Genomic DNA, 25,997 nt, shown 5'->3' on the forward strand with positions numbered 1-25,997 from the left:
ACACTGGCAAAGAAATAGAGCATGGGAAAAGTGGCAGTTCCAGAAATTTCTCAGTGAAATCATCAGAAAGACAAACCAGCATCTGCCAAAAGGGACAGAAGTAATGAAGAGGATAAAAGGTCCACCAGATACTGGAAAGACAGACAGTATAGGGGAAGCACTGCTCACTACAGCAGTCCTGAAAAGAAGGCGAGTGGGGAAAGAATCAGTAAGCAATATGGAAGTAATCCAGAAGGAAAACCACATCATGCTCTACATGTCCCAGCATGAAAATCTGCCATTAGAAAAGGCAGAAAAGGCCACGCAGATGAGGACCTCAGTGATATGGTTTAGTCATGGTCTTGACCATCCTGGGGTAATGGTTGAACTTGATGATCTTAAAGGTCTTTTCCAACCTAATTGATTCTATGATTCTAAGGGTCATTAAATACAAAGACGTGACAGGAACAGCAGAGTTCATTCAGAATCATCATGTTAATAAGCCAAGGCCTCACCTACCGCACCAACTGAAAGCCAGTGCCAACATTACCTTTAAAAGAACCTTCTGGCCCCAAATTTCTGAACACAGTAACGGTCGCTTTTTGCTCAGTGCCTTCATGGGCTCAGCATCCAAAAGATCTCGCTCCAGGCTGCATGTCAGGAGTCCACTGGAGTTCTGAAGCACATGCACACATAGATATTCAGGGTAACAGCTGGTAAGATTCAGAGGCTTCATTTACCTCTCCTCTTCCTCACTCAAATTAACAAAACACAAAACAGCTCGGACATGTTAACAAGTTACAAGATCTATTACCAAGAGATTGGCCATGATGAGGCAGCTAATGAAATACATTCCTCAAACATCTCCCAGAAGATGGGGAGAAGGAGGAAGGCTACAACAGACAACGCTCAGGGTGTTTGTTCCACAAATGGACAGAGACTATGCAGAGCCTTGATTGTGCCCAAAACAGTCACTGACAGTGCATTCAAACAATTTCTGCTTACCATATAGTTTAGAATTCCTGCTTCTGGATAAAGAAGTGGTAACTCAGGGAACCATTTCTGTACCAACCATGTAAGCTTCTCCTAAATGAAGAAAACAAGGCCACAGCTTCAGGTTGCTAGTTTCTGACATACACACTGACATCTGCAATGTATACCCAGCACATTCAAATGTACATTGACCATGACTATACCTCCTTCAACACCATCAAGGTATCAGATTCTTTAAGTCTCTGAAGATGGGTACTGTTAAGGCCCCAAACAGCTCGTGCACTATCACAGAAAATGTGTCATCTTTTCTACAAGGTTTCAGCAGGCCTAAACAAAGTAAAACAACATCCCTACAGGTAAGCGGAAGAAGACGGAAATAAAGTAGTAACACAGACCAGGCCAGCATCTCTGGCATCTCCAGATCCCACACAGCTGTAATGCTGCAAAGTAACTATTACACAAAAACATTACATCTGCAGAGGTAAGTATACTGCGACCACACATTATGGTGCCCTTCTACTTGCTCACAAGGCAATGGTTTATGATTCTTCCCTCCATATAGTGGGCTTAGAGAAAAAGTGGCCTCCTTCACTGTTTCAACCTAGTCATAAGGAAACAGTTCCCTTCTTCAGCAAGAAAGCTTATACTTTCACCTGCTGCTCTTCTGGGTTGAGAGCTACTGCTTACACTTTTTTCTCAGCTCCCCGCCCCCCCCGAAAGGGGGGAAGACCTGAAGAATTATATTCAAATAGAGATAAATTTTATCAGCCTCCATGCTTTCTACCATAGGTTTCACCAAAAAAGCGTCATCTTAACATTCACCACCATAAAAATCACCCAGAGCACACGTTAAACCAACCAATGCAGGTGTGTCTCATATGGCTTTTAGTTGCCTCAGTAATTCAATACTTACATATTCTTCTTGTTCCTTGGCTATTTCCTGAAGAACCCTATTTTGAACTTCAGCAATTTCCTCTTTTATTCTTGTCATTTCACACTCACTGTAATCATCAGACTGTATTAGGAATAACAAAGTTAGTCTCATTTTGCTATTATACTATAGCCTACTATATCAGGATTAAAAAAACAGCTTCCATATCACATTTTTGGAGTGGAATGAATTCTCAAATGCATATTTACTCAACCTACTTCCTGGAAACAAGAGAGAATCTCTTAAAATCTAATCACTGAGAAAGGTGTTCCCCTTATTTGACAGACCAAATGTTCTACCCCTTTGCTTACTTATTTCCTAAGTCAAAGAGTTGTGATTATATGTGATCAGTTAATTAAAAAAACCCACAACATGAACACCATTCATCTACCAGCAATGTCAGGCTCCATCACTCATTCTTTTTTTTTTTCCTCCCATAAGCAGGCATTTCACTGATGTCAGCACATTATTCAAGAATACTTTTCCTATCCATTTCCTTAGTGTGCCTCATTTTAAATCCCTCTTGGAAGCTTACTGCCCTTTTACAATGCTTATAGAGAGCCACAGTAAGGTTCTTTTTCTCCTTAAGCATCACCAGAATAATTAAGGTGTGATCAAACAAACAGCACTGAAGCTCGAGTAATATTTACATTCTTTGGACTTCCCTGAGGGGTAGTGGGGAACCCTGAAAACTACAACAGACATAGACTTCTGTCACCAAAGAGGAGTTACACACATTATTAATGAAGTAAAATCTTAAAGTAATTCTCAACCAGCACAATGAGAGCTGAACAAACCTCCTCGTGCTGCAGACAGCAACTACCACCAGAGGGACTTAGTTGAAAGCACAGTGCCATGATTGGGGAATGAAAACGAAAAGTGGCCGTGTACTGAATGCATTTTATTTCTTTTTAAGCCATTTAGGCTTCATCTCAGGGGCCTGTAAAACTTCCAGTTAATAGCAAAATTAGGGTCAGAAAACAACACACAAAAAAGTGTTCCCAATAGTTACCACCAATAGACAAAATTAATGTTTCTAAACCAATCTGAAAACAACAGATAAAAACACTGTAACAGTTTCATACTTCCTCGAAGTTGTTCTTTTCAACCAGCTTCCATCTTAACTGGGCCTTTAAGGCTTTCACAGTTTTCTTAATTGACTGTAAGCTGTTGATATTGGGTCTTCTATTCATCCATTCCTCTGCCTGGTTTTTGAACTAGGAGGGGGGGGAAAAAAAAAAATAGATGAGAAAGTGTTTAAGCATTTTATTTTACTATGCTTTAGTCCAATTCATTAAGAGAAACTGCTTGAAGCCTATTTGAATGCAGCTTTTCACAGTATTTCTCCAAAGGAGAGGTTTTATTGTGTTTCATTGTAATTACATTAACAAATTTCTGAAAAAACAATATTCTATTTAAAGCTCAATTCCTTAAGTTACACATCTACCAAATCCAGAGCAAATCCAGAGATTCCAGCTTCTGCTTTTTTTTAAAAGCATCTTTGTGTTTAACTGAAATTAATCATTGGCTAAGGCAATATACAACTGCAATTATCAAGCTTTAACCCAACCAATCTCTCATTACCAATACACTCCTAGAATTTCCTTGTATCAAAAAGAAATTATATCAGAAAGGGTTACTACTATAGATCAGAAATAATGAAGGCATAAATTCACCTCAACACTGGCCAAGTATCTGTTCTCTATGACAGAGATCATACTTTGCTCCTGACGAACTTTATATATAACTTCATTGTAAGCACTCATAATTATTCTCTTCTCTGATTCATCATGCTCCTGGGATTGAATTACAGAGTGAGATTAAAGATTAAGAGTTGTTCTTCGTTTATACACACCGATGTTTGAGTTGCAAAAGCTTTACTGAGAAATTCCACTATTAATGGGAAAAAAAATATAATTTATCACATTTCTCTTCTTAAAGAGAAGTTCACAAGTGAAAGAATTCATCCAGTAGTTTCAGTGGAATACAACTGACTTACACTTCTATGTAGAAGACCGATTTCATATTCCACATGCTATGAAAGCATTTATTTTATTTTTTTGTGGTTAAATAGATATGATGCAGTAAAACATGCAACTCTTCTTCTGAACGACAGTCATTGGTTCTACTAGAGCAGTCACAAGCAGACTAAGCTACTGGTTTGTTGTTAATATGATGCTACATCAAAGGACAGGTTCAATTCTTGCTGACATGACCATTCTCTGGCACAGCATGGACTTTCAGTGCAGAAACAATGCAAGTGCCTCCAACAGTCAGCAAAAGAGAATGGAAGAAATGCTTATCAGAAAAGGTAAGTAACTGGGGGAAAGGCTAACAGAAGCATAGAAAAACATTATCAGTAAGGCAAGAACAACTGTCCTATGCAAAATGAAAGTGATGAAAAACTTAAGACTGGAAAACGTGTATGTATCCATACATATTCACACAGAGAGACAATCTCTTTAATTTTAAAGAGAAACTTACTTTCCTGTATTTTCAACAAGCACCAAAACTCAGTACAGCTCAAAGAGAGCTTCTCTGCACACAGAGGGAGGAACCAGTTTTCCCAGTATTTCTTAGTTAAACCAGTCATATATACAGCTAAGTTCCTGTAACCCAAAGATGTCCTCTGCCTGTTGATTCGAAAACACATTCTCTTCTCTCTGGAGAGCAACCTGAGTGACTTCTATCACACTTCCACAAAAAAAAGATTCTGCCTTGCAGCAAATAAACTCATTTGATATCTTAAGAAAAGCTTTAAGCTGAAATTAAAGATGTATAAAATACATAGAAGTCATCACACAGTAGACATGATCAGAACTTACATTTAAGTCAGCATCCAGTTCTTCACAAATAGCCAACTCAACCTTTTTCAGAATTTCATCTGCCTTGCCAATCACTTCATCTAGCTCTGAAGATGCTTCTGACATCAGGTCAAAACACTTCAAGGGGGGGAGGGGGGAACAATCAGCCTTGCAATTGGAAGTAAGGCATTAGCAAGCATATAGCAAAAACAAGCAAGAATTACAAAGTTAGTGCTACTGGAAATCTAATCAGGATTTGTGTCAGATCTCACCTTTAACTGCCTCACACTTGAGTGATACAACCATTTCTAGAACTAACAGAGTTAAGATTCATCAGGCAAGAAGAAAGTTGATTCTTGCCTCGACTGGGTTTCATTTTCTAATCTCATTTTGATTTTTGCCAAAATGAAACAGTAGAAGAATCCAAATCCTTCTCTTACCGAGTTTCATGTCAAAAATCAACATGTGTGCTGCTCACACAGCGATACACAAGATGTACAATATGGCAGTTTCACTATCAAGTGCAGTTTCCATTCCTATACAGTACTACCTGAGATAAAGAAACATCCTGGCATCTATTTCACAGTTTATCAAGTGCGAGATAAAGTTTAAGATTTCCCCAGGAAACCCTAACTGTTTTCACAGAAGTCAGAAATAACTTAAGCTTCAAGATACGACACAGGAGGTGCCAGAGAAAAAACAGTAAAATCAGCTTATAATTACGTTAAATGTTCTTTTCAGCAAAATTTTGTCACTCCTATCTGCACAAGGAAAGACACTTCACTGGCAAACAGAACTAAAATGAAAATATGATCCTGTAGTTACCATGCAAGATACACAGTCATGACAGAAACCTGTGAACCCCAAACCCACTTTGCTCATTTACCTAACACTAAAGACTGTAAAAATATTTTGTTGCCTTTACCTTAAAGGAACTTCAAATAAAAATGTTAACACTGCCAGTTCAAACAGAACGTTGCTCCCCAAAGCCTAGAGCTACTGGAAATGAGCCATCCAGTCTCTGAAATTCCCTTGTCTGCCACTGACCCATTTCCTATTACAGATTCCAATCAGTGCTACACAAGATTAATACAGATTCAGGAAGAGAGGAAGAGGAGTTAATCCGTTTAAAAATAAGGGGAAAGGAAACACTTCAAAGAAATGTTTCCTTACACAACTGCTCACACTTTTTATTAAAAAGGAGGTAGAAATTATATTGCAACAGCATAATTGCATGTCAAAAGCTGACATGATTAAGACAGATAAATAAAAAATTTCTTCCTTGTTCTACCTACAAGGGCTTTACTGACTCATGCCAAAAGTCTGTATGCTTCCTGTGTCTCTGAACTGTTTTCAGAGTTCAGATTTGAAATCTGAATGGGAAGTTCATCACCACACTGACAAACTTTAGTCACTTTCATACATGCAAAATAGCACTCTGAATTGCACCCAGCAATCACAGAAACCCACCTGCAGGTTTGTTTGCCCCCTCTAATAACTGACATGATTATTAACAAGTATAATTAGTTGCAGATGTTTATGTTATACCACACATGACATGCACCAACCGATGCTGCTTGCTGCTGCTGAACAGCATTTATCATCAGGTCAAGGAACAGTGTCATTTCTAACAGCATCTGACCACAGTAAATGCTCTGGGTACAATGACATGCAAGGGCAGAAGACCTGGTCAGTATGAAAGCTCATGACCCTGGTGGATTATGTACAATTCACATGGGCAGGAAGGTTATGCTGACATAAACTGACAACATTTGCACAAAAAGCACAAGGAGATGAAGGAAGCTGGGCCTGCAGGAATAGAGAGAGAAAGAGCAGCTTACAGTCTTTTCGGAGTCACAGACTTGTTAGGGTTGGACGGGACCTCTCAGATCATTTAGTCCAACCCCCCTGCCAAGCAAAGTCAAAATATCAAAGCTTAGCCCAATCCTGGCTTTTGGCTGAGGGAAGATTTCTTTTTTTTCAGTGTCACAAGTCCTAAACTGAGCAAGAACACAGATACTAAGCACAGAGACGGGAAAGCCATGAAGCTACCTCCCTGCTTTGAGTTCTCATTGTAAAGAAAGGGCAATGGATGGTAACCCACTTCCACCTTCCGTCTCCTGTTAAGACAAACAGGATGCACTCCAACTTTAATGCTCCAAATCTCCTACAACTCAGAGAGACACAGAGCATCAGAATGGTATTCCAGAAAATACTGCAGGACATGCAAATAGAAGTGAACGGTTTATGTGCATAAATTCTCCATACTCAGCATTTCAATGAGGAAAAAAAGAACTACTATATATTTTTCTGCAACCTGTACCTAGATCATGTCAAGTCAGATCGGCTTCTGCTTTGCACTGCATCACCTCTTCCAGCAGCATTTATGAGCTTACTAAACTTTTAAAACCTTAAGTTTTTCTATCCAAAGGCCACGTGAAAGGACTAATTAAACCATTTCAGTCACACAATGGCCAGACAGAGCACACCCCTACAAAAGTTATATTTGCATAGAAAACCCAATCTTGATACAAAAGATGTTCTTTCAAAGCAAGCATAAACTCTGGCTCACCAAGAAGGTACACTAAGAATAAAGGTAAATTAATACTCCATTCCTCAGCACATTCCCTTTCCCTCTGTATTAAGGCACTTCCATTGAGAGCATTCCACTATTCACGGCACAATTTCCCTGCCACAAGTAGCTGTCCCTATTAATGCCTACTGCTCAATAGCTCCACTAGCATCACACTTCGTATTTTTCCACCAACAGGAAAAAATGACTGTATATCCTTACCTTTAAGACATCACTGAACCAGTCAGCAAGACTTCGCAGAGCTGTGTCTGTATCATTTCTGACACAAATTAATTTCTCTGTTTTAATACTCTTCCACTTAAAGAACTCTTGAAATACCTCCTCAGAGTCACCTGCTTCAGAACCTTGATCATACATCTCCAAAGAAGCAGACAGTTCCTGTGCATGAAATGAATCAAAGAAAAAAAAGGTCTGCAAACAAGAAGAATTTTGTGACCACAAGCTATCTATAAAAGTCATTTTATACACACGAAGGTTAGCACTACCTGCTGGCATACCATTATTTCTACTACAAAAGCCTCTTTCTATATCCAGTGAAGTATATTTTATTTACACTTTCCTCTCAGTTCTAGTGCCAGTACGTCAACCAAAAACTTCGACGTAGAAAAGGATCCCACACAGAGATCGCAGAGTCTGATTTTTCCCTTCAACACATGGAAGGAAAAGACACCCCAAAAGGTTTAACAGCTCTTAAGAATTCATTTGCCTTCTAGTCATCTTACCCTATGGATTTAAAGTCAAAAAGAAAAATGGGGTTCACAGAACGGTTTGGGTTGGAAGGAACCTTAAAGATCACCTGGTTCCACCCCCCCTGCCATGGGGAGGAATAGCTGTCACTAGACCAGGAGGCTCAAAGTCCTCTCCAACCTGGCCTTGATTTATAATGGTCCTCATAGAACTGCTCGAATTCAGAAAAAGTGAACTTGTACTGAGAAACAAGGCAAGCAGCAAGACACTCAAGGAGTGTTTCTGGACTGATCTCTCCCTTCAAAAGTCACTAGGCAAACCTCTTCAGAAACACCTTCATCATCACACTGATTCCTAGATGGAACAGCAATTACCTAGGTGCCATGACACCTGCAGGCTGTCTGAAACTAGTTTTACAGTCTGGAAACTTCCATTTCCATATAAAAGTCAAGTATTCCACAAGTATATGAAGCACACAGTGTCCACCCTCTTCTGAATTCTATTAGAAAAGAAACTGAAGTGCTACACTATGCACAAGGGAACAGCACTGAGGCTAAAGCTCAGGGCAAACAGAAGTCACTTTTAAACAAAGGGCAGTCTGCCAAATGACCTGAAGCAACAGCAGGGTCAGGGAGGAATGTATCAGTCAATTACCAGTGGAGACAACATCCTAACAGAAAGCAGCCTTCCTGGAACCTGGGTAGAAAGTCCCATGATAAAAATTCTCAAGAGCTACATTGGTGTTTGCAGGCAATTTGCTATAATTCAAAAGAGAAAATTCTCCTAAACAGTTGGATTTGACTGGATGAACCTGTGCTTTTGTAAAGTTCTCAACATCCATCATTTTACTTATTCACATCACACCTGACAAGATGACTAAAGAAACCCTGAGAAAGGCTGCTGGCAGCTTGCTTACATGCAGTGTTTCACTTTCTCTCCTATTTCTCAGATCCTGGAACATTTGAGTTAAATGTCACAGACCTTCCCAAACAACAGTTGGGTCATACTGATGAAGAACACCAAAAGAGCTCTCCAACTTGAGAAAGGTTTCCATCTTTGCATCTCCTCATCCTCAATGGCCAATACCATGGAAAAAGCAGTAGGACAGTATTAAAGTCACTTGTCAGAAGCCTTTTAGACATTTGAAATCCAGTGGTCATATAAGCAACCAAATATAACTTAAACAGACTGACAGTATATCACCACATGCCTGAACGCAGTAGCAACAGCCTCCCCTTGCTGAGGATTACAGATACTGTGGCAGTGAGGAAGTGAGCTTGACATGATGATGCCACAACCAGGACTCATCTCTACACGCAAAAGTTTGCAGCAGAAGTTCAAATTGGATACAAAAGCCTAAGAATTTCTTCACATTATAACTAAATACATTGACACACGCATAAAAACTCCAAAACAAACAAAAGAAAATCATCACACCAGCAAACAGTATTTTGCAATAATTATAAAAGCACTTTTATTACAATAGCTGCTACAATGAACAGCATTCATTCAGTACAACAGACTGTTTAAAACAGCAGTTTCCAACTGAGCCAAGTGATATGAGCTTTGAACAAACATGCTTGCCTATAAACAAATACATGAAGGAGGTTTAGTGCTAAATTTATGGAGGCTGTTTAAGTTATTCAGGTGCACAACATTTTTCTCACATTCTTGTTTTGAACACCTGGAATTTAATATACCAGGATACACATGGTTAGAAAATGACACAGCAAAGTAGAAGCCAGGTTCAAATTGAAGAGCCCGAAGGAGGCAGAAAAAAAAATCATCCCATTTAACAGCAACCCAAAGGGGGGTAATACAACTGAGAAAAGTGCTCAGTAAGTTTCACGTCTACTATCACACCCAGTTTACAAAAATAATAGCACCAGTCACACCAGTATAGTATCTGCACACATTCCATCAGGCTGCCCTCAAAGAATCCTGTAAGTTACGTCCTATTTCTTCACCCTTATTTTTTCATATTATAACACACTTCCCTAAAACATTAGCAACTTCCCAAGATACTATACAAAGATGGCTCAGTGGCATGCACTTGTCCCAGCCTCTAAGAGTGGTAATTCAAAGGGAACAGAACAATCTACTACATGCTACCAATGGGGCAAAAAACGTGCTTACACAGAACAGCTGATAACTGCTCAGCTCCCACCCTAGCTTGCTTTAGAGTAACTTATGCGTATGCCCACGCTCTTGGCTTTCCTCTTAATCAATGCATTACCACTCAGGAAGCATGGAGCTCACCCACTGCTTATTTCCATCCTAGCCAGTTAGACGCAGCTGTGGCTGAAGCTGTTTGAATTTGTCTGCATTTTAGGCCAACAACAATTGTCATCAAAAGGCATAAAACAAGCCAGAAGAGATGTGTGATGCAGAAGAGAGGCTTGCAATATGCAGCCTCAGTGAGAGAAGCATTAGCCCCCAAGCTCCTGTTCTTCTGAAAGACACTGGAAAAACATTTATCTAGGACAGCACAGCATGACCCCTTTGGCTCTGTAAAACTGCAAACAAGGTTCTCACTGATATTTGGTAAATAATTATTTCCGTTTCCTTACTTAGGAGCTAGAAGATCAAAATAGTTTCCCCAGTAGAAGGGACAGGATCATCAACACAGTTAAGCTAAAGACTAAAATTCACTTAACACACCTGGCAGCACTTCAGTACCACTTCAAGTATTTTCAAAGGACTGTTACAATTTCACTGCAGTGCAGTTATCTAGAAGATGCTTAATGCCTACCACCTAGTGGATTAGCACAGCACAACCTTTAAACACACACCAAAAAAAAAAAAAAAAAACCAAAACCACCACAAAACAGAAAAACACAAACACCACACCACAACTTTCCATGAAATGACGTGAAATCCTTACCCTTTCAGTTTCTTTTGCAATTAAACACCAATCTGTATATCAGACTAGGACCAAAAAGTACGTATTAAAACTTTTTTTTTCAGAATGACATTGAAAAATAATTTCATTAGAAATTAAGTAATTCCATGAAAATTTGAATGCTTCCATTTATTAATGCTGCTCCAACCTTACACCAACTTATGCACAGCCTTGGTGATTTTTCAAGTTAACAAGAAAAAAAATTATTTCTAGTAGCAAAGGCCAGTAACACCAGCTTGGTAATATTTCAATTGGTGAAGTCCTCTTCAAATGTAATTACTGCCTCTACAGAGTCTATTTCCCCATCTACTTCCCCACCTTCTGTTGTTGGGTTGGCTGAGAGGGCCAGAGATTCTTGGCATAAACATGTGCTTCTGTAGAGCTTAACTTCCACATTGAAAAAAAGGCTTTAAACTTTTTATACTTTGCTACACTAGTCCAAACTACACAGCCACCTTAAGAAGAGGGCTAGGAAAGCATATAATCAAACCATAAAACCCACTGCCATAATTCACAGGATAACTGCATTGACTTTTCCATTGTAGGTGTCAGATGTCCAACTTGGCAGTGTCATCTAAAGCTTCACCTGCTGCTGTCAAGGTCTCCAGCTATAAAACATTTAACATTTAAGAAGCACCCTCTACAGGTTCTCAGCCTTTCAGAACCAGCACTGATAAGGGCAGCCTCCTTACCTGTAAGGTTCTTGAGCGCTCAGAGAGGGGCAGTTGATCCACTTCCAAAATTAATTCTTTCACTGCTGAATACAAGTTCTGCTGCACCTCATCTCTCTTGCTGATCAATTCATCTCTTTCATCCTATGCAGAAGGAAAAACACATCAGCAACTCACATCCAAACGCCACATACACAATGTGGAAAGTGATATGAAAAAACATTATTCCTTGCAAAGTCTGAATAGCACAATACACACCTGACTTGGGATGGGTAAAAAGGCAAAGTTTGGTTTTAACCTCCTGTGGAAGAAGGGCTGGAACTAGATGATTTTAAGGTCTTTTCCAACCCTAACTATTCTATGATTCTATGACATGACCACATTGCATAAACACAGCATCCTTTACAGCATAAGGATATGACATTATCAGACAACTAAAGAAACAGTTTCTGCATGACTGTTGATCACAGTAGAAGTCCTAACAGCCACTGCAAACTTGAAATGTCCTACTTGTGCTGCAGTTTTTGACTGTATCACACAAATGAGAATTTGTATTTTCCACAAAGTCAGACTGCAGAAGATTTATTGCTGGAGAAGAATGCTTTATAATAATAATAATAATAATTTAAAAAAATCCTTGTACCATTTTTTCCCTTGCCTTCCCTTTCCCCTTGCTTTCCCTTGCCTTCCAGCAGGAAGGCCAGGTGACCTGTAAAATCCCCATTCATTATCTACAGTAAGATCATTAACCTAAAGGTAATTTCCTACAAACAAAAAGGAAGTTTCTCTTGGGTGACTGGCAGGATTAGTTCTGCTCATGAGAGAGAAACCCCACATTCATATCAGCCAAGGTACCTGACTTGCCAAAACCTTTCAAAATGAATAAAGCGCAATACAGCAATACTACTTAAGCAAACATGTTTAAAATGTTTTAGGCTATACCTGAAAACAGTCACATTGCTTTAATTCTCCGAGACACACAACTACCATTCCCTTCCCTGCCTTAACACAATGCCTGCCACAGATCAGGAAAACCTTCTGTTTCTAAAGCAGCATCCCGGCACACGAGAGATGCGGGACATAACCATCCTTACCAACACAGCTACGCCGGCACACCCAGGCAGGCTTTTCAGATCTGTGCTTACAGAGAAGTTACACTAGATGGCAGTTTTCCGCTGTGTAAGACCGTCCTTCAACACAACCGTATTTGCACACCGCGCTCTCTATCCCTCCCCGTACCAGGGAAGCCTATACTAAGGAGCTGCAAGCTGCCTTAACAAAAGGTTTTGAAGACAAATACTGCAGCTGCACAGCTATCTAGCTACACTTACAAGACTAAAATACCCTGTCAGTAGCTGTTAAATTTCAGCTCTTGAGAAAAAAATAATTCTAACCTACCACATTTGTGCATAACTGAATCCTCTCTTGAGCCAAGTCATACTCTGTCCAAATCATCTTCAGTTTTTCCAAAGAACATGGAACAGTGAGACATCCTTCTGTAACCACCTTTATGGCTTCCAAGAGCTGCTTCCCAAAATGACTGCTCTTATTTGCATGCCTAAGTTTTTAAGGAGGAAACAACATTTTGCCACATTAGTAACTCAATTTCTTTCGAAAGGTAGCAGCAGCAATTTGTCTCATTTAGCTGTCGAATCTATTTTTTTCCAGGAAGAAAAGAGGACCAAGAATACATTCTTTATACTTCAAAACCGATGAGGCTTTAAATGGAAACTCCCTCCTGCTGTTAATTTCCCTTTTGTCCTATTCATCTTCCATGCACACATATACCAATATATTACATTCCTTCTTAAAGGATCTGATGGTCATTTCTATTTCAAGTCTTTGTCTCGCTGCAGTTTTGTCTCTTCTTTTAAATCTAGAAGGATAAGCTGTGCTACTCAGAGATACACCTCTCCCAGCAATACAGACACCCAAGGAACTCTGACTACTCAGTTACTTTTAACACCCAGCTGCATTTACTAATTAGCATCTTCCTTGAAGAGGGAACTGAAAGCTCTTCTTGAAATAGCTATGGTAAAGGAGCAGAAGTGAACCAAAGTCATGTGACAAACACTGAAAAGTAGGCAACACAAATTCCAATGTGAGCTTCCAAAATGCTCAGTTTTCAGCCTTGCTTCTGGGAAATACACCCCTCTGCAGAAAACACTACATTTTTCTTAGAAAATTAACAAATGAAATGCATGATTTCAAGAGATTAGCAGGGCAATGAGAAATAGTATGGGGGGCGGGGGGGGGCAGGGGGAAGGCAGAAAACAGAAACAAAACAACATACCTAACTTCTTTCAGTGCCTTCACCTTAGCAGCCAAGCTTCTCATTTTTGTTCCTATGTAAGTATGCAGGATCTTCTCAAAACTTTCAGTAGTTTTCCTAGACAGTTCCTTTTCTTTCTGTATTATTTATGATTTTGGGAGCAGTGTTTCAACAAAGAGAGGTAAAAACAGACCAACAGTCAGTTAGAGGTACTAACATGCAGACCACAATTTAGACTTTTGAAAACTAGAGATAAAACACCTAAATGCAAGCACGCACACATGAAGAACTGGCCCTCTTCAAACACTAACAAAATGCCTAGAAGGACATGAAAACCAATAAGAATAATTTTATTTTAATAGCTTCTTAAAGGTTAATGGTTCATTTCCTTTCATTTCAGTAGCGATGTGCTCAAGTAGGTTTCCTCAATTACCCCCCATTTGCTAGCAAGTCTTCAGGAAACACGGAATTTTTTTCTTTCCTTGCTGAAAAATTCCTCCCCATTAGTTGGGGAAATCAAATCCAGGACCTCAGTAATCTCCTTATTGCCATCACTACCAAGCATCAAAGTGGAGCAGCAGAACTGCTGTTCTACAATGCTGTATGTACAATCATCCTGACCTTCCTACAAGGAATAATCTTAAAACAGAACAAGGAATATTTTTGACCCAGAAAAAGCCCACACCCCATATCAGGCTATATTCCTTAAGAGGCGAAGGGTCAACTTAAACTTAAAAGCTTTTGCTCTCATACCATGAGTTTTTATAAACTCCCATTAAAGTAATGAAACAGTCTTTACATGCTGTTAGCCTTTCAGACTCACTACATATCCTTGCATTTAAGTATTTTTTCTTAGATTTTTTAAAACTCAGACATGTATTCTCTTGCTTGTTAATTTATTTTGCATAAAAGTGCACAAACATCGTATCTTCAGTGGATGGAGAATCTGTGCAATGACAGGTTAGCATATGTAGAAACAGACGTGTCCTAGGTAGAGGTAATCAAGTAGCAAAGCTGGCTGTGAAGTTTTATTCCACAAGAAAGAAAAAGGAAACAGCTGTGTGCAAGTTCAGGTTTGGGGAGGTCAAAGGGATTTACACAACAGCAGATTTTCCTTTCATCTCTGTAAGGATCAGAGTCTGCACATTTTTTCTGAATTCAGGCAAACATAACACCTTTCACACAATCTCTTCTTATTACTGCTGTTCATCACATCTAAAACCATTCACAACATTTGTAAGCCTAACAGTAACTATTACCAAGGACTGTGCTTCTCAGATAGTGCTAGGAAATTCACCTGAAAAGAAATATAAACATCTCCTCTGTCACAGAGCAATTAAGGAAATACTTCCAGGCCTAGGATTCCACAGCTGCTGTGATTCTGTGATGCTTAGGAACTTCCAGCCCAACACACAGAAAGTTGTTTTTCCCTTCTAGTGAAAAGCCAGCAAGGATTACATCCATACATACAAACATGTTTTTAATCACAAAACTCCATCTTTAAACTGAACACCTACATCCAAAGCAGCACTTGCATCAAGCACAGTAACAAACCAGTACATACACCAAGGGGAGCGAGGGTCCAGCCTGGACTGCAAAACACATGCTAACACATACTGACAGCCTCTCCTCCCTGCACCAGGGCAAGTCTTCACTCAACCGGTTTAATCCTCTTGCATTCCAAACAAGAGTGCCCAGCTGAACTGCAGTATAATGAAACCGTAGAGACAGAAGCATTGTCAAGAACACTTGCAACTAGGAGAGGAGCATCCTCTTCACACTTCCACATACCTGAAGCTCACATTTCAGCTGTTGAACCTTCAGTTCCAGCTCCTTCTGCCTCCGCAGGAGATCCAGATTCTCCTTTCTCAGAACTTCATTCTCTTCGGGCAGCTTCTGATCTGGTCTTGCTTGTGCCAAGCTGGTGTCTGGCACCTTTTCCCTTTTAAAAATGAATTAAGAGGAATTAAATGATTAAAATAAAGAAACCCATGATGTGTTCATTCATTCTTGCTGTTGTAATTTCAGTAACAACCACAGAACACCACATCAAAAAGACTACAGAAGCACCTACACAATCATGCTTCAGAATTTGTATCCCCCTCCATGCCATTATTTACAAAGACTGTTACGTAACACAGAGGAAAAACATACATCATCTGAAGACAACTCTTTACATAATCATCACAGTCACTAACTCAAGTCTTTCCCATCCACAAGAACCATCTTCTGATACCACACAGCAGACACAGAAGAGTCAAGGTCAATTGTAATTCAAGTCTTCTATCTACCAAATAAGCCAAAGCATTTTAACATTAGTGGCCTGAATCTATGCCCTAAAAGTATAACAAAGAGCAATGTGAAGCCATCTGTGCCATACCAACCCAAAAATGCCTGCATGTGCAAAACTTAAAGGACACAAGAATATACAGAAATGGAATTGAGAATCCAGCTACTTAGGCTGGCCAGGACAGCCTTGTACACAGAAGAATCTCAGCACTGTGGGGGGGCAAAGGGGGCAAAGGGGGCAAAGGGGGCAAAGGGGGCAAAGGGGGCAAAGGGGGCAAAGGGGGCAAAGGGGGCAAAGGGGGCAAAGGGGGCAAAGGGATGCTATTGCTTTTTAAAAAATAGATTCAGCGTCTACCTGTAACTCTGCAAACAGGCCAGAGCACAGCATCAAACTCGGACTGAGGCACTTTACTATAAGTTCAGACTCTTTTGAAGGGCACCTCATTTCATATAGACTTGCCTAAGTCATAGAATTAACTCAGTTCAAAAAATCCCAGGACTGCCAAGACCACCACTAAACTATATCACTGAGAATGATCTAATTGCACACCAGATTTGGATACCATGCTGGGATGTGGAAGGACATGCCCTCAGGTGGTTCATTAACATGTTCCAGAAGCTCAAATTAGGAAATGTTAGCGTATTCTAAACAAGTTTTTTTGGAGAACATTACTTCTTACACTCTCTCAACTTTCTGAATGCCAAGTACCATCTTTCCCACCCACAAACACTTCTCTCAGCAGCCTGTTGCCATGGCAATGCTAGCAACTGTAGGACAAGTCTCTTTAAAAAGATTTCTGACAACAACTAACTTCCAACTTACCACCACCTCTTGTCAATGTAATTACAAGGTGCAGAAACCGCTATCCGCTAAAGCTGACTTCAAACTGTGATAGCTGGCTTTATTTCTTGTAAGCACACACTGTTACATTCCTACACAAATCACCAAAATACATCTGTCTGCTCAGCAAGTGTACTTTTGCATTCCACATTTGTTTATACACCAATATTTTAATAGAGGAAAATAAATAGGGGGGAGCTACAAAAAGCCTCAAGGACAAGCATACGGAAATTACACAGATGCTAAACCAAACATCACTCCACTGCCTGTCACTGCAAAAACCGGCTAGAGGCCTCATGTCCTGCAACCTTCACTTTCAGCTAAGCTTTCCAGTGTCATCTCTGCTTACTCACTGACACCCCTTCCGTCTTTTTCAAAACCTTGCATTAAGATACATATGAATAGTCAGTCTCTGGAAAATAAATGAGGAAGAACAAGCTAGCCAACCAGCAACAACACTAATGAACGGTTTCCTACAGATTAATGTCCTAATTCCCACCACCACAGTGTGCACGCGCACACACACACTCGCATATTGCCTTTCATTGAGTACCACTATTACCTGATGCTGGAAAGACAGAAATTAAACTTTGTATTTTAGATAACCCCCCCCCCGATACAACCACATCCCAGCAACTAATCTGATCAGGTCACTCATACAAAGTCTTCTATGACATTTCACTGTCTTACTTTGGGGCAAACATTCGGTTTACAGGAAAATTCCAGTTCCTGGTGCCGGCAGATCCTTGCTCAACACGCCCTCTTGGGGAGCTGTGCATCGTGCGATCAGACCTGTTTAACCATAGCGGAACTGAAATCTTCATCTTCCGATTCTGCATTTGCATGACATCTGCTTTTTTCTCTTCTGCCTCTTTAGTGTACCTTGGAGATGTGCATCTTTGAGCAAACCCTGCCTTGGCCACCTCTTCTCCAATATCTATCTTTTCATGTTCTGCCTGGGCAATGATGGCACCATCTTCGAGCTTGGCTTTTTGACGTATTTTTATTTCTTTTTCAAAAACTAAGCTGCTCAAGAACTTCTTCCCCTGTAAAATAAAATACAGTGAAGGTGTGTACTGGACACTGAATATTTCCAGCTGAAACCAGCGATTCTTAGAAAAAGAATATTTAAGACCAAAACCCAAAGAGCTGCACAGGCAAAGCTTATGTTTAGCACATTTACTCTGAAACAATGCTGTACCTCATCTAGTCACTGTCAATTCCAGACAGAACTTGAACACCAATAGCTCTCCCTCAATGTTCAGCTTTGAAGAATTCAGATTCATAACTGACACAAGTCCAAAGTCCCATCAACCCTCAACAGAAGCTGGCAATCATGTTATCCAATTCTTATAGAGGATACTAGACCAACTATGGAACAGTACTATACAAAATAATATGAAAATAGTTGAATTACTACACTGTTTAACAGCCTTGTGATAAATAGTCCAGAAGCTGAAATGGAATATAGCAACAAAATAAATATTATGTTTATCTGCCTTACTGAAACTACACATTTAGAAATTGGGATACACCACAGCATTCAAGCAGCTCACAGATACAAGTGAATTTAGCACAGGTGCTGTGACCAATGGAAGTATTTCTGCCTCTGAAGGGAAAGGAGCAGAGGTACTTTGCTCCCTCAGCACCAGAAAGAACTCAGGTCAGTCAGAAATAGACATGAGGTTCTGAAAATGGCATAAGCGTACTCTAAAAAATCACCCCCCAGCACAACTTGAAACATTTTTTGATGCAACCATTTTAGTTTCTAGAGTACGTTCAGGGCAACAGGTCAAGACCGTCCTTCCCAGCATGCCCTGCCTTCACAATTAAACATCCAGCTTTTACAAGACTCCTCTGGTCACACTGTGCTGGTATTTGGCAGGATCTGTTATAGATCTATCATCTACATTCTTCAAAATCTATTACTCACCTCATCAAACATGTTTACATTCTGATCAGCCGGTATCTGCAGTCCCTGGAGTCTGTACTTCTTGGCAATGCTCGGACACTGCAAGTTCAGTGGAATTTCCACTATGTCTGATCTATTCAGAACCTCAGAATTTCCATAGTCTATGTACAATACCTGACACTGCAACAGTAACCCAAAATACAAAGCAGCAGAGGTTACACAAATGTCCTACAGAAATATGCACTAACAACTACTGGAGCATATGCATTTTAACTCATGTGAATGTTGCAGAGATCAGACTCTTCCTTGCTAAGCCTTCAGAGGAAGGAATCAAGTCAAATTACAGAAGCATTATAGAAGACTTTCTTCAATGGACAGATATCTAATCTAATGTTTCCAAGCCAACCAGCCTATCCAGATATTATAATTTTTAAATAAGAACTACTAGCCTTCTGTATCAGTCACCTAATGCTGATTAACAACTGTTTCAGGTTATCAGTGCTAATATGTAACAAGAAGACTGCCATTCTCACCACTCAGAAGTTTTGAAATTAAATTAGATTGCTTAACTACCATTCATGAACCCCCTTATCAGGAGATACAAACAGCCCTTTGCAAGTATATGATGTTTTTCCAGTCTTTTTATCAGCATTTGTCAAAACTACAGGTCACGTGAATTTGCGTCCCATGTGTATATTCACTGTTTGTATATGCATTCATGCAGCAAGTTTCAAAAAGAGAAGGTGCTGCATTTACTGCTATCATCCTGCAGGTAGAACTGATACATGATTGAAGTCTTATAAAAACAGTTCCTACTTTTTCATCGCTGATCACTTGCTGTACCATACACCTGTACCAACATCTGTCTTCAGAAAAACAGCCACCATAAATCTGGAAATTAGGGAAAAAAGATCTTAAGTAGCATTCTGAAAATATAACCATACCTCAAAATGGTATTTACAATACATTACAAATCTTATTTCCACACTCTCCAGTAATTATTCCAACAGCAGTATGGAAACAAAGTAATGCATTTGATATCCTATCTCTCATAACAATCATAGAATCACAGACTGGTTTGGGTTAAAAAGGACCTTCAAGCTCATCCAGTTCCAACCCTCCCGCCATGGGCATGGACACCTTCCACCAGGGCAGGCTGCTTCAAGCCCCATCCAACCTGCCCTTGAACACCGCCAGGTATGGGGTAGCCACAGCTTCTCTGGGCACCCTGTGCCAGTGCCTCACCACCCTCACAGGGAAGAACTTCCTCCTAATGTCTAATCTCCATCTCCCTCTGTCAGTTTAAAACCATTCCCTGTTGTTGTGTCACTACATGCCCTTGTAAAAAGTCCCTCTCCAGCTCTCTTGTAGGCCCCATTTAGGTATCAGAAGACTCCTCAAAGGTCTCCCCTGAGCCTTCTCCAAAAACAACAGCTCAAAGAAAATTCCGCAAGTAGAAAACACCAACATTTTACACAGCAGACTCCAGGGGCTTTTCTGTTAATGTGTGGCTACATTTTATGGACACCGACAGCTTAGTAAGCCCAACAAAGGAACAGGACAGTCACACCACAAACATGCTGCATTTGCTGTCGGTGTGTTTTCTTCCTTTCCAAGAGGAATGCAGGTCATTTACCTTCACACACCAGCCAAATCACTTTATTTAAACCTTACTTTGCAACCCTTACTTTAGCCATTAGTACTTCACACAGAAAATCAAAAGCTGAAATCATTCTCTGTATGCTTGTCATAGAACTGCTATTAAATGTCCTTCTCAATAGTACTTTGTCCAACACATTTAACATTACGGGTTACTGTAAGATCTTCCGCAGAGCGTGAGATGGAGTAAAGAATCACTTCTCTGCCAAAACACGACTGTCTTGTTGAAGATAACCCATACATTGGATAACAAAAGAGAATTCAGCATTCTGTATATTACCTTCTTGTATTATCCCCCCAGTGTTTAAAGAAAAAAAAAAAAACAAAACTATGGTCACATAATTTAACTGAAGTCTGAAGTGCAGAAAGATTTAAATTGCACTAATAAGCTTTTTCTTTCTTTAGGAAAGCCAGCAGTTCTTAAAAAAATCTTAAGAGAATATATCCCACACCGTAATCAAAGATCAAGAAAGTGGTGGCATAGAATTAAAGCTTTTAGATCCAGGTGAAAAACAAACTCCACATATACACAACCTACTTACCTTACCAAAATCAGGTTTGCCAAAAACTGCATTAGCCTTGGGACAAGCATCTGCCAGCTCACAACTTAATTTCAAGAGGTCATTACATCTACTGACATTCTAAGAAGTGTGAGAGAGAGTGTTATGAGTTATTAACTGTCACTTTCAATAGATGCTTGATGGGCTAGAATTAAAAACAGTTGCACTGCTGTTGAGACAAGTAATACCCCACCTTAAGCTTTCCATCTTCATGATTTAAAGTTGTGTTTGTAAGCCTGCTCTCATTTTCTTCCAAAAATTAATGGAACAGTTCAGGGCAGGTAACGTACCTCAGAGAAACAGTTTACATTGAGTGCTTTTAACAGTTTAATTACCAGGTTCTGCAAGCTGTATACAGATCTTACTTATCAATCTTTCCTCACAGATTTTAGTACCCTATTTGGTTTTCTTCTTCCTTCTCTCCTTAATACAAGGAGACAACAGCTCTGGCACACCCCTCGTACTCCTTACATGCATGATCTGGGTTGTGGTTTGCCTGCTCTTTCCTTACATGCATGACTTGGGTTTTGGTTTGCCCGAGAGCAAGCAGTCTCTTTCCACTTACAACTTAGTATCTGGAGCACCGTAAAACTGGGTCAATTCCAGTAACACAGCATTTACTAGACAACATTCCAAATGTAATTCAGAGCAGGAAAAAACCCACCAGTGCAACTGAACATTTTGTTAACACTAAAAGTACACTGCTAACTTTTGTACTTCACAAAATCAAACTAAGCCCTATGATCGAGTCTCAGAATGCCAGGGTAAGAACCTAAAGGAGAACTACCTATGGCTACAACATCTAAAAATCCCTCTATTAGAATACAGTATTCCATTAATAGAACCAGTAAGGCTTGCCCCCCCAAGTTTCTATTAGGGACATAACAAGCAACATTACTCCTCCAGCTGGCTCACAGGCACAGAGTGTTGAGTAACACACGGCCCCCAATTAGCCAGCAGCCCAAATGGGAAAGGCAAGCTTTGGTACTCACTATGGATTTCCCCCTCTCCCTTCTGCACCCCCACATTAATAAAAAACACTGGTTTGGGTTTCTTCCTTTCCCTCACTCCCCTCATCCAACACCCTCCCGCCCATCTACACCAAACTTTAAAGGACCTAGCACCTCTGAGCCACCTCCTCATCAGGCTCCACTGAAACTGTCCCGAATGCTCAGCTGGAACAGTGGGTTGTCTACCCCCAGCAGGGCTTCAGCTGCCTCCTACAGCATCCTAATGACAACAGCAGACAGTTCAACCTTACATTTGTATTTTTGTCCCTAACCAACATTCATGAAAAGTACTCAAATGGATGGGCAATTCTTTTTCACATTTCACAAAAGAAAACTTATTTCAGCTTAAAAGGGAACAGTAACACTAGAAATTCTGAAATCTAAATTTAAGTGTTTTCCAATATGAAATGGTACCACTTACTCTTACTTTCATAAAAACTTCCAGGGGGCAATTAAACACCTCAGTTAAAATCAAACAGTTCTTTGAATTCACCTGTGCCCAAAATGTTACAGCATCTTCAACGTGGGTGCCCACAGCATGTTCCACAACTGCAGGGAAGGGAAAGCAAAAAACACACGAACTCAATTATTCTCCAGTGCAAGATTATTCATGTGCTTGTTTTAAACACCACCTCGCAGTACCTTTGTCATGCTCCTTGTCTCCGTCCATAACAACGGATTCTGAAACAGGACAAGGTATTTGCAGTTAAAGAGAGAGGCAGAGGCGCTCCCCCCGAGGGCCGCGGAGGAACACGCACACACACGGTCGCACCTCAGCACACCATGGGTTAACGGCTTAGCAGGCTCCTACCACCCCACCCCACGCTGACCCTCGCCCGTCGCCGTACCGAAGCCCGTTTCTTTGGCCGAAAACGCGTTTTAACGCGCCGCCACCGCGGCTCCCTCCCCACGCGGCCCGGCGCTACCTGAGGCGGCACGGCAGGCTCCCGCCGACGGCCCCCGCCACGGCTGCACGTGCTCCCACCAGGGCCCGCCGCCGGCCCTGCGCATGCGGCCGCCGCGCGCCCCGGCCCGCGCTTGGCTGGCGTGCGGCGGGAAGTGTCGGCGCTGCCGACCGCGCATGCCTGCGGGGTGGCGGAGCCCCTGCTCCCGCCCTCCTGCCCGGCGGAGAAGCCGGCCCTCGACGGGAGCGAGCCTGCCCGCTGAGCGGCGGGTGCGCTTTGGGTCTTGTAGGCACCGGGCTTTTCCGCCATTCCGTAACCGTGGGTCCGCATGCATCCCTCACCACACGGGGTGAGCTGTTCCGAAGCCCGAAGGAAGCTCCGGTGTCCTCGACACCCTCTGCTCTCTGGCTTCCATGTACCCTTTGAACGTGCTCAGCCGGTTCCCTTTGCTTGACGTGGCTGTGCTCGGATTTTGGTGTGAATGAAAACTGCTGAAGCACCGTTGAGTTTCAGGTGCTGGTGTTACACAGGTGATGTGTTATGGTTGAGTCCCTCAGGAGGTACCTGAAGTAGTGCATGGGCTTCGTGCCCAGCTGGGGCCCACCAGCGAATGTAAAATAAGTGCTAAAACCGGTGTAAAGCAAATAATGATCAACTCCACCTGAAGACAAATGCCAAGGGCTCCAAAGCAAGAGTAGGCTTATGGACAAAATTAGTATCTTTTATTATGGAAAAAAACAAACAGGTACCTCCGTGCAAGGTCTTTCAGACTGGTAAACCCGTGGTGGTGGTTTCAATTATATTCATGCTAAGAAAAAACACTATTGCTACCTGCAAAGTCATGTATTTTCTTAGGCTGCATGGCTACAGCAAGAGACCCCAGGGTCACGCAGACACAAGACCTGCAAACCATTTAATATGTGCAGCGTGCTGTAAAAACACAACTTGACAAAGTAATTCTGCACAGATGCCACTGCTGGATGTGAATTCACACATCACATTCCCCTTCCAAACCTGAGACAGGCAGACACGTTCTGGATTGAGTATCAGAAAAGCACAGAATGGGAAGGAGCCACTTGCCCTCCACTTGGGATCACTAACCAGTCTGTGCTATCATAAATAGCCAAGGTACATCAAAGCCATTTCATAGGACAAGCAATAAAAAGATTCTGTTCCATGCTCTAGGAGTGTAATAGCAATGGCAAAACATCAATTTGTAGGCCAGCTGTTTCAAACATGAGAAGTGCTTAGCATTGCCTGAGACCTCTGCAATTAGGCTTTAACAGCTCGGAGTACTCCCGTTGTATGACAATAAACCATTTCCCCTGTGCCAGATTTCTTGGATTAGGGTCAGAAATGGTTAATGTGCCTAGCTGAATGACAGATACACACCCACCAATAAATCATACAGATAAACTGGTAACTCATCTGTCCCGTGATACCATGTTCAAAGTTCATGACTGCCTCAGGAAAACAAACCCAATGTTAATAGCAAGCATAACAGCATGTGGTCTCTGCTTTTACCTTTACAGAAATATTCATCTTTAGACATAGAGAGATTTCTGAATAGAATTGAAGGTTGCAATTTTGATCCTACAAAATTGTGATTTTTTTTTTTTTAGGCTAAAAAATAACAGTAAGTCCAGATAAGTGCAAGTTTCACTTAAGACATGACATTAGTGTCCAGTCTTCGCAGCCAGCAACACTATGAGATAAATTGTACCTGTTTTTTTGTGTACATATAAAAATTCTGGGAAAAAGTCCTACATGAATATGAAGAAGTCCTACATGAATATGAAGAAGTCAAAAGTGTGTCTTTTAGTAAGGAAAGTGAGTTTCTTTTACTTGGACATGAACATGGGTGACAAGTGGTCAGAACTCCTAAGCAATAGTTAATACAGTTGATAGTTTTATGATTCCACCTGTTTTCCAACTGAAAAGAAATATAATGAAATAAATGTAGTAACTTTCTCATATCATTTAAGTGGAAACATTAGTTAAGTTTAAGCACAGAATTCCCTAGTGGGTACAGCCACTGGTATAAATACTTAAGTGGAATAAACTTCTGCTATAAAGCTTGTACTAATCTCTTCGATGACTGAAATAGTTTTTCTATGTATTTATTTACCATTTATTTACTAATTGTTTACCAATTGTTTTTACATTTGTTGTTTCTTGTAATTCTACTGTGAAATCCCCATTTACTTACCAGATCAAGTAGAGGATCTGTAGAAATTATTGCTTATTGGGACCAGAAGAGGGAGCTCAAATTAACGTTTTTATTTATTCAGATAAAGCAGCATGGAAGAGTGTAGAATGTAAAGGTGAAGGTACTTCTAAAACATTAATTAGTCACTCTGATATATTATGCATTTAAATTGAAGTAACGGATTAACCTCTCTGATCGACATCTGGAGTAATGGCAGCATAGGTCCGAGTTACAGTAAATGGCGTTTTTTCATCTGTCATTTTGGGCAACTGAGCCTTCCATTCCCTCTTCACTCGAACTCCAGCCATCTCCATCAGTCACTGTACGACCTGCATGCACTCCTAAGAACTCTCATTCCCTGCCACAGGTGGTGTCTGAACAAAAGGCAAGCTCCCCTGCATGACATGCCTCCAATCTCACCTCTTTTCCACTGCCCATCAAGCACGTACAGGCATTAGGCACAAAGAAGGATTCTCTCTGATGGGTATTCCCACCTCTGGCTGTAATGTCTCAGTACGCACATACCACCTGTAAAGTCTTCAGTCCAACACACATCTTCAAGTATTTTTAATGACAAACTGACTTACAGCTCTCTTTTCAGAGGAGACTAGCAAAGTGATTTCGGGCTCTGCTTTTGCCTCCTAAACTGTAGCCTCTGCCAGTTATTCTGTACCAAGTTCTTGCTGTACTGCTTCAGATTTAAACCACCACACAAAGTTACCAAATACTATATTTTCCTGTGCACTACCTTTAATACAACATATGCTGCCACAGCTGAGA

General features: G+C 40.8%; 1 protein-coding gene across 1 annotated transcript in view; it reads right to left on the reverse strand.

Moving 5' to 3' along the window:
* The window catches only part of STK31 (serine/threonine kinase 31), a 34,924-nt gene extending 11,798 nt beyond the window's left edge, over positions 1-23,126 (reverse strand). Inside the window, 18 exon segments of the mRNA XM_057420444.1 lie at positions 530-655; positions 985-1,065; positions 1,886-1,987; positions 2,989-3,120; positions 3,580-3,699; positions 4,729-4,845; positions 7,502-7,678; positions 11,582-11,704; positions 12,959-13,118; positions 13,854-13,969; positions 15,624-15,774; positions 17,653-18,008; positions 18,896-19,054; positions 19,691-19,765; positions 21,076-21,174; positions 22,597-22,652; positions 22,746-22,784; positions 23,030-23,126. Of these exon segments, the coding sequence (XP_057276427.1) occupies positions 530-655; positions 985-1,065; positions 1,886-1,987; positions 2,989-3,120; positions 3,580-3,699; positions 4,729-4,845; positions 7,502-7,678; positions 11,582-11,704; positions 12,959-13,118; positions 13,854-13,969; positions 15,624-15,774; positions 17,653-18,008; positions 18,896-19,054; positions 19,691-19,765; positions 21,076-21,174; positions 22,597-22,652; positions 22,746-22,784; positions 23,030-23,114 (2,274 nt within the window). The 5' untranslated portion in view covers positions 23,115-23,126.
* Positions 23,127-25,997: the final 2,871 nt, after the last annotated feature.

Source organism: Pezoporus wallicus, unplaced genomic scaffold (genome assembly GCF_028554395.1).
Source record: "Pezoporus wallicus isolate ANWC-B61680 ecotype Strahan unplaced genomic scaffold, APGP_CSIRO_Pwel_v1 contig_5441, whole genome shotgun sequence".
Lineage (NCBI taxonomy): Eukaryota > Metazoa > Chordata > Aves > Psittaciformes > Psittacidae > Pezoporus > Pezoporus wallicus.